The following is a 10,036-nucleotide window of genomic DNA, read 5'->3' as shown; positions in this document are numbered from 1 at the left end:
TAAAGTGCTACTAGGTCTGTTTGCCTAAGTTATCACTACCTTAGTTACTTAGAAAGACATTATTAGACATTGAAAGCTCACTATCCATGCCGAAACAAAGTCATAGGATTTGCAGCATGGAGATATTTTACAGAACTGGAGAAAGTGATGACTAAACATTCCTTTTCATCGCAATGGTGATTGGGAAGCAAATTCAGTCTTCAGTCAATTTCGTCATTTTTGCCTACTAGGATGTGGTGAAGCACAAAACGTGTTTGTGCCCTGGTGTGTCTGTTTCAAACTAAATGTTAGTATTCCCTAATTTATTGAGAGTACATAGAGCCAAATGGAGGAACATGAATTGCTGAATCCTTGTATTGGTGATAGCATGCTTTGTTTATCTGTATCAAAGTTACATAGGGGACTATAAGCTCTGCAAAAGGGACGATACTGTCATAAAATCTAATCATAAACCATGGGTACAATATGAACTGAAATCTCAACAGATGACACACTTATATATTGTAGTTAAGGGGACTCAGGTTATTTAACTGAAAGACAGCAATATTACTGCATCGAACACCTGCACTTTTCGAGAATATCAATTGCCTATTTCAAATGAATTGAAACCATCACTGCAAGATCTGACCAGGGATCTGTGCCAAGTGTAGTTCAACAAGGAAGTGCTATCACTATGCTGTAGTTCGTTATAGTCGGCCAATGGTCGTGTCTCATCCTTGTTGAATTTTGACTTCAACTCTTGTGTTGTAAAGATGCTGATGTGATGGCACTTCTCCTGTACAGTTATTTCATACACTTCTATATCTACAAAACAATTATCATGTCATGAACTCTAGATGTTGGAAAAATTTGATATACTTTTTTTTTTTTCACTACTTTTCTGAAGTTCAGCTGTGAAGCTCCTTAAACATAGTTGTTCTGTAGATATTTGATCCCTTTGATCTGCCCATCTCCTTCACAGTAACTACTAGCCTTAATTTCTCTGAGTCATGCTGCCCTTCCACAGGTCACTCAAATTTGGTGGACAGCCCTCTCATGGTTGTTTTCCTTTCATCTTTAAATGAGAGATTTAACAGTACAGAACCATACCATAGTTACAGAACCATGACACTCAATTGAATCCATGTATATTTTAATGTGCAAAAGACAAAGGAAAGACCCTTACAGACCACTGAATTCTGACATGTTTGCAGAACAGCATGGTCGGTCCTTCAGTCAGATAGATAGATAGATAGACAGACAGACAGATGTGAGTACATTCTTTTGGTAGGAAAAACCTTTCCTTTCTGGGAGACTGAACACCAAATGAACAATCAGCATTTATATGGTAACACTTTACTTTAGGGAACCAATGACAGCTATTAACACTTAATGGTGTCTGCATTAGTGCCTGATAAGGTCTGCATTAAGCAGCACGAATATTCTTGGTACATCCTTAATAACCAAGTAGATGGTCTTAACTTAAGGTTACTGGTATACAGCAAGGATCTAAATAGAAGGTTTATATCATTTAATATACTGTCTTAATATACAAAGTTTTTATTTTCCAAATCTGACTTTGAAATTGTTAAACATAAAACATGATTCTGGTTTCAATTAGCATAACACAAAGGAATTGGTGGCATGAAGAAGTCGCCTTAACCTTCTACTCTTGACTGCCTTGCAGGCATAGATAACACACTTGCCTCTACAAGTGAAGCGACTTAGACTGCATGTTTTGGAGGGAAAGCTGTATTAAACTTCCAGTTGCTTTTACACTATTTAGCATTAATGTGAATTTGGCATTCAATCTATTACATGTCCAAGTTCCACAGGAAACCCTGTGTGTAATGTTATACATGTGAACATGTATTTACATGTTTGCATTAAAATAAATAGCGAACAGCAAACCAAACACATTAGGACAACACTGTTTTAATGTATCCTTTTTTTCTACAGCACAATGACAAGACTGTGTCTAATATCAGGGGTCTGTTTTGTATGATACTACCCAGGATGCCAACAAAAGGCTGGCACATGATGTTGATTAAGATTTACATGCAACATAAAAAAAAAAAAAATATTTCATGATATACAGCATGCCTTTTCAGTCCAATAGCATATACGCCATCTGCTGGAAAGGAAACAACACTGCAAGCTTGTTTGGTTTGGTTCCTCCAACCTTGAGTTCTCTGTTATTAGTAGTAGATTCATTAATTCATAGATTAAAAAGAACTTGCAAGTGTTACAAAATGCTCATTATTTCACAGTAAGCATTATAAGGCAAATTAACCGAAAATTAAATGCTTTTAATGTTTAAATACATTAAATGATTCAAACAAATATTACATTAATGCAAATAATTAAACAATTTCTAATGTTTATAAGCTATTACCTAATACTTAGAAGGCTTGAATATAAAATGTCTTAAAGCTGCTACTGGCTAATTTAGCCAGATAAATCAAACTTTCACACTTCCACTTTCTTGGTGCTCAGGGTCTAGGCTTTCTTTCTGTTCCTGTGACTGGTCTTGACACAGACATACAACATACACACACACAACGTACAAAATCACTTGAAAAGTAAAAATCAATGCAACTATATAATCTGAAAGTGAACATGCCACTCAGGAGCTTGCATGCCACTTTGCTCATAACCCAGCTGTAGTTTGTAGCCCCAAATGGCAGTGGCAATGTGAATAGGAGACTGAAGATTTTAAAATGTGTATTTATGATATAGATTATAGGCAGCTCTGTAGCAATAGCAAACCCGAGTAATGAACCTGTTCCTGACCAGGTTTACACAGAAGATACTACAGTAACGCAGAACATTGGTTATCTCTGCTGTCTTTATGCTTTAGCGTCAGAGAAACACTACTTCAACCCATATAAAACTTGTTTGATGTGTTCAACTTTGCTTCTCTCTTGTCTGCTGCAGTCTGGGAGTGGGCCCGTGCTTCACTCTTGTCTGCCAAGACATTAGAGCCAGATATGCCTATTGAATAAAAAGATACTTATAAACCCATCTGGATTTCGAGGTTAACTTGAATGTGAATTTTCACCTAACACTTAAGTTTTACTTTCTTATTTACCATTCTCTCCGAGTTTGATTTGGCAAGCTTGTGGCGACAGGCTTGGATGAGCACCATTGCGACTTGGACCCTAAATAAGATCTTATATGCTTTACATTGAGGACAATACAAGCTCCATTATTTGTATATTTATTTGTTACATTTAGAGTTCCTTAAAAGATAAAAGGGAAGACTGCTATCACTGTCTGTGGTATTGCTCAGGCATGCATCAGAATCATTTAGAATCTGAAAACAGGAAATGAAGGCTAAAGATGATTCATGCTGAAACACAAACAAAGGCTAGGCATCAAGGAAGTAATACACAGATCTGGAAGAGTGATGGACAAGCCCATCCTGATTCTGGTCATGGTGATCTAGGTTGAGTCTCCACATTTCTCATCTCATGATTCTGGACTTGGTGGTCCAGGTTTAGTCTCCGCATCTGATGCTGCTATTCAGTGTCTAAGTCCTGATTCTGTTCTAGCTAGTGTGGGTCTAGGTCCTGTTTCTGATCTTAATGGTCTACATTTAGGTCCGTGTCTGGTTTCGGTGATCAGAGTCAGGACTGTCTCTGTGGTTTTAGTGCTCGTGGTCTAAGTTCTCTTTTTGACACTGGTGGTCTAGGTTTTGGTCCTCTCTCTGGGTCTGGTCTGGGTCATTCACTTCTACGAATGCTTTGCATCCTGGATTTGCAACAAGAAAAGAAGACCAGCCATGCCATATAACGCATACCCACTTGCTCTTGGTTTGCATCAGTCTTTCTCCTGTTAACAAGCCATGCAGGGTCATTATGTTTAGCAGAAAGCGAATATTATCTGGAGTCTACTATTGTAGAGAAGGGTCTTTGTTTTAATTGGGATAACTCTCCTTATATGAGGTATGTCGTTAAGCTGTAGTGTAGATATTAGTCTTATGTTTATATCGCATTCACATTTAGTCTATGGCAGACGCTTTTATACAAAGCTCCAGTAAATCAGGAGACATTTGAGTAAGCAATAAATACTAGATCTGTTCAATATGACAAAGTGCAAGGACACGACGTAAAGAAGTTAGGCATGTTAGGGTGTTAGACATGTTACAAAAGGAACCACAAGAGAAAATAGTCTGAACTGAGATTGCTTTGTGTGTAGGGATGGCAATGCCAGTGGCTAAAAAGAAGCATAGGCTTGTATGACTGAGTTCAAGTAGATGGGTGCCTAACCAGAGGTCACTCTGGCAAGCATTAGATAGCCATGGATAGCCAGAGGAGGTCAATTAGCAGCGGAGTGACGTGCCCTTTCAGGTTGTGCCACTGCGTTCTGGACCACCTGCATGGGAGGCGATCCTTCAGCATATGCAACACAGCCATCTGCACATAGAGACCTATGCTATATGTCGAGCTTGAAGGACAGCTTGTTTTGATAACAATTAGGTTGTAGCTTAGTTTCATACTTTTGACGTCTTACTTTGAGTGGATCATGTGATCTTCAATGCTGTTAAGAGGGCAAACTAACATTTGTGCTACGTGGGAGCAAATCAAAGCTACACAGTCTGCACTTGGGAAGGCTGGGTCGTATAGACTTGGGTAAAGTTGGAAAGAAATCTCATAATATCTTTCCAACTTTACCCAAGTCTCTACGAGAGTAGGAGCGATTATCTAAACGCCCTGTGTTATTCTCACAAAGAGGAAATCATTTTTATTTGATACAGAAGACCATGATGGACTACAAAATGATGACACATCATCTGAGGGTCCGAAGCAATCAGAATTGCTTGCTGTAAATGATGAATGTTAGTTGGGTATTGTGAATGATGAACGGTAGACAGTAGTGTTATAAATCGACAGTTATCATCCTTTATTTTCCAATGTATGCATTTTCATCACCTCTATTTTTGTCATTTCATTTTTGTAACCTCCACCTCAACCTGTGACTCTAGCTTAACCAGCTGAGACATAGGAAGACTTGCTGCGTAAGTTGCATATAATATGTTAATAAAATAACAGTATCTTTACAGGTCTACATATTTTAAGAGTCAACATCTGATCCTTAATCTAACTTTCTGAACATATTTAAACTCTACATTTACGCAAAGCAGCTTACAGCTTAATTAACAAAACTGTCTCATAACACTAAAATGTAATTCGGTAAGTTCAGTGTCATACAGGCACGTGCACATTTTGGGGGGCAGGTGCTCAAACCAAATAAAAGGGCACCCATCAACAAAATTATTTATAAAATTAATAATAAATATATAAATATAGCTGCAAGCAGCGATGGCGGTTTCCTCCTCCAAACGTAGCAAACCAGGGAAAAATGTATTTTTGTGACAACTTGTCACTGTATAGAAAAATCCATGCTGCAGACTTGCCAATGGGATATTCAATTTCAAATCCAACATTTACAATGCTTTTGCCTTGAAGTTTAGACTGAGGGTAGGTTGTGTGTGTGCTCTTACCCTGTGTGTCTGTGAGAATGTATGTGAGTGACACCAAGCTGTGTGTCTGTGAAAAAGTATGTGCGTAAAACCAATGCTGCGCGTGTGTCAAGAGAGAGACTGAGTGTGTGAGACACGCGCAGAGGAGCAGAGAGGCAGACCTATTGAAAATCACCCTAGAAATTAGCCAAGCATGCATGTTTCAAATATTCACCAAAAATCCACTTTTCATCTTACAGTCAACTTTTTTTCAGATTTGTGTACTAAACATTCTCAAGTGTCTTCACATGAACTTGTGATTGAATCAGAGTATCACTTTTTGACCTGTTGATGTGTAAAGCATTATTTTTCAAGATATGAAGTTGCCTTTGCACATGGGAACATGTTGTAGTGTCTTCCAGTGACATATCAAGTTTGGTGTTGATTTGTCAAAGATTTGCCAAGATATGACTTCACTTCCTGTTTGGCGACTTTTCTGCTGAATTTGAGTGGCTGTACCGGACAAACGGTTGTGAGGATCAAAATTCTAAACTTTTGTGAGGCTAGGTCTGAAGATCATCTCTGGTGATTTTGAAGAAGATTTGCCAAAAATTGTAGGAGGAGTAGGCTTTCAAAGGTTTTTGATAAAACCGGAAATAGCGGAAAATCTATATAACCGGAAATTGACGCGATAGGGTGTGTTTAATTCGTCTTGATCCAGGGAATCCAATGGTACCTCATTTTTGAAAATCGGTCATACGGTTCAAAAGTTGCGTGTGTTACAAAAGTCCAACTTTGATCTGTTGGTGGCGCTAGAGTGGTCTAATGAGAGCCATGAAAATTGGTGTGAATGAAGAAGGGACTGTCCTTAATGAGTGTGCCAAATTTCACAAAAAGTTACCATATGGTTCTATGGGCTGCCATTGACTCCCATGGCAGGAGAATAATAATACCTACGATAACAATAGGTTACCTCCTACCGGAGGAAACCTAAATATATAAAACACACAGTAGGATATTTTCTCCCTCATTTGTTTTACTTGTTAATGGCCTGATCCAAGGTAAAAAGGGAGCTGCTACCCTGAGCTGCTTGCTGCAGTTCCCTTTCCTTCTGCTTTTGGAGTCTCTCTTTTTTTGGCATTATGCTGCAAATGTTGTAAATGAGATGAATCAATGATGTGCATAATAATAAAGAGTGACTTACATAATCTCTATAAAGCTGACAACACAGTACACACACACACACATTTAATACTGTTTTCTGTCAGATTTGAAGCATAAGCAGCATTACACTAATAACATACCACAATATACCTAACCAGACTGTCATGTAGCTCAACTTAAGACCTACCTTTCATTGCAATTATTACGATTTTAAATAAAACAAAACTAGTGAACTTGCATCTCTCTCCCTCTCTCTCTTCGTTAAACATGACAAACGTCAGTAAACAGCTGGAAAAGGATTTTAAATCACGGACTTTGTGAGTTTTTTGTGTTTTCGTGTTTATTTTTTAGGAAACGTCGGACCAGTTGCAACGTAATGTTTTCAGCAGCGCTTAATGATGTGGTTAATTTATCATCAAACAACGTTGGGGATTGCACAAACACCATCATTACCTGTTTGTCTGATGCTGCTGGTCAGAGAAGAAGTTTTGGCCTGGCGCTCAAAACTGCATGAGCACTAGGAGGAGGAGGGAGGGGCGCGGCGGGGGCTTGTGAGTGCGACACGACCCACACGTCCCCTTTGAGTTTAAGTATAAAGTATTTTGGCAAATGATTTTTGTGTGAAAGCCCTTTCCATAACATTTAATTAATTTTTGTATTTTATTTTGAAACCCTTAGATGTTGGTTTGGCCAGACACTGAGAGTGTAGCCTCATAAGTGTGAGTGCTGAGGGTCTGGGTCCTCTGTCTAACCGAGAAGCGTCTGAACCCTCTAGACGGGTTCAGGTGTCCTCTGAACTTCCCCGCGCCTAAGATGTGGATGATGGGGCTGAAGCAACAGTGGAAGTAAGCCAAGGTGTGGGAGATAGTGTAGGCGAACTTGTAGGCGACCGATTGCTCTAATTTCGCAACAGGAATCAGGCCCTGGACGTCCAGCGCGTGTATGAAAAGGAAGATGTTGTATGGTGCCCAGCAGATGAAAAAGCCCACCACAATCAGGAAGATCAGCCTCACTGCCTGGTTCTTCTTCGCCATCCTGCACTGTCGGATGCGGAACAACATCCTCGTGTAGCAGAATGTGATGACTGAGAACGGCAACAAGAAAAAAACGCTTATCTGCACGAAATACACCAGATACTCTGGCATGTGTGACCCGTAGGTCTGGATGCAATCCACAGCGTCATTGAATTCTTCTGTCTCTGAGAACACCATCTCGGGTATGCTGAAGGTCAAACAGAACACCCACAGCCCGGCACTCATTAGGTGAATGTTGGGCTTGAAGGTGGATGCTGTGACAGCGTGCACAACTGCTCTGTAGCGGTGCAGAGTCATGGCCATGAGGAACATAATGTAGCTGTAGAAGCCCAAGAACAGCATGCCAGTCAGGAGCTTGCATGCCATCTCACCCATCACCCAGCCATGGCTGACATACACTGCCCAGAAGGGAAGTGTCACAGTGAAGATCAGGTCAGACAGGGTGAGGTGCAGCAGCAGCAGGCTGGACGTCTGCCTTAGGTCCTCCTGCTTCAGCAGAGCCCAGAGGAGGAAACCATTTCCTGCCAAGCTAACAAAGAAGATCAGGATGTAGCAGACAGTGGGGAAAATCGAGAAGAAGATCCCCAGCACATCCTCTTCAAGCGGCACAGGCTCATCATAGTCTGAGTAATTGCCGTAAGGATCTGCAGTCGTCAGTGTTCCATTGGATTTCATGACAACAAATAGCTATCTAAACAGAAAGAAGAGAAAAAAATGAATATTTCAAATTATAATTAATAATTTTAAAAAGTATAATGCACAATACAATATAATGTTTATAATATTATCTAATATTACATAACAATAAAAAAAGTATTACAAGAAAACTAATATAATAACTAGAATGCGTTTCGTGAACGAACTGCGAGAGTGTGCTTGCTCTGTTGCGGCCATGACCGAGAGAACAAGTGCCTTGGAATTGGGGCAGGTGTCAGCTCTCCAGCTCTCCCTGCTGGATGAGCATGCACAAATGAGTATGCATGAGTGAGTATGCATGAGTGAGTAAACATGAGTGAGTATGCACGAGTGAGTATGCATGAGTGAGTATGCATGAGTGAGTATGCATGAGTGAGTAAACATGAGTGAGTATGCATGAGTGAGTATGCATGAGTGAGTAAACATGAGTGAGTACGCATGAGTGAGTAAACATGAGTGAGTATGCATGAGTGAGTATGCACGAGTGAGTATGCATGAGTGAGTATGCACGAGTGAGTAAACATGAGTGAGTATGCATGAGTAAGTATGCATGAGTGAGTATGCACGAGTGAGTATGCACGAGTGAGTAAACATGAGTGAGTATGCATGAGTGAGTAGAGCCCTGGTATGGAAGGTGTCTCTTAATATTCCTAGTTATACAGTTGAATGGAGAGGGACAGAGAGAGAAGAGGAACCGTGCGCAGGTGTCAGTGAGAGTTGTCAGTGAATCACAGGTGCAAGCCAGTTTAATGAGCCTATTATGATGTCATAATGCCTCAAAGTTCTGCCATGCAAGTCTATGGAGAAAAAAGGTGATGGAAAAAGAGGAATAAAAAAGGAGTGGCAAGGAGTACCGCCACGAAAAGTCATAGCAGCTTGCACCGGATCGGGCCGGACGTTTTGGTGTTTGAACGGCGTCTCTATCTCAATCGGGCGAGGAGTAGTTAGCTGCAAGAAAAACTACTAGAATAAAAAAAATAGTAAAAAACGAAGAACAATAGTGTGCTTCCCTTCGGGCAAGCACACTAATAATAATAACAAAGAAAACTAATTATGATTAACATCATTATAATAAATGGCAGGGCATGTAGCAAAATCACATAACACATTGCATTAAAATATTATAATACATGGTAAGCCAAACAGGAATTATTTATTGATTTTGATATGAAAGAATCTGCTGCATCTTCGGCGAAATAGTCGAAGGCTCGTACTTGTTTCAAGTTAGCTTGTTCAGAGTAAGAGACGGCTTAGCAAAATAATGCGTTTATTCAGTCACTAGCCACAATCACCTCGACACAGCACGAGCAGCACGTCCGCTGCCAGAAGAGGTCTCTGAATACGAGGTCTTCTTTCATCATTACAGAAAAGTACAGACATTTATATTGTAGAATTAACCAGGCATAATGTGAAGGGAGGGAGTGGGTGTGTCACAGGTCAAAGGGTAGGTTTAGCTTGACCAAGGGCCATATATGGTCAAACCAGGTATGACCATATATGTAGATGCTAATATCTTTTGCTTCAGCCAGCTTGTCGTGGCTGTACACAAATATCTATAACCAGAGACTAATGGCTCTAGCTCCAGGACACACAACAGCCAGTTACCTCGTCTGATTGCCATCAACATAGGCCAGGAGCCTTTGGAGGCTTGATGGCTCTGGCATGGTTATATGCAAACTAACAATGGGGGTTATTTTAG

The 10,036-nt window shown here is 40.1% G+C and overlaps 1 protein-coding gene across 1 annotated transcript; it reads right to left on the bottom strand.

Moving 5' to 3' along the window:
• Positions 1 to 7,281: 7,281 nt before the first annotated feature.
• LOC308363360 (chemokine XC receptor 1-like) lies at positions 7,282 to 8,316 on the bottom strand (the record flags this gene model as incomplete). The annotated part of the gene is made up of 1 exon (XM_080836172.1): positions 7,282 to 8,316. The coding sequence occupies one exon, from the start codon at positions 8,314 to 8,316 to the stop codon at positions 7,282 to 7,284; it is 1,035 nt and encodes a 344-aa protein (XP_080692298.1).
• Between the last annotated feature and the right edge of the window lie 1,720 nt (positions 8,317 to 10,036).

This window comes from Sprattus sprattus, assembly GCF_963457725.1.
Source record: "Sprattus sprattus genome assembly, chromosome: 4".
Lineage (NCBI taxonomy): Eukaryota > Metazoa > Chordata > Actinopteri > Clupeiformes > Clupeidae > Sprattus > Sprattus sprattus.
This window is presented reverse-complemented; position numbering and strand designations above follow the sequence as displayed.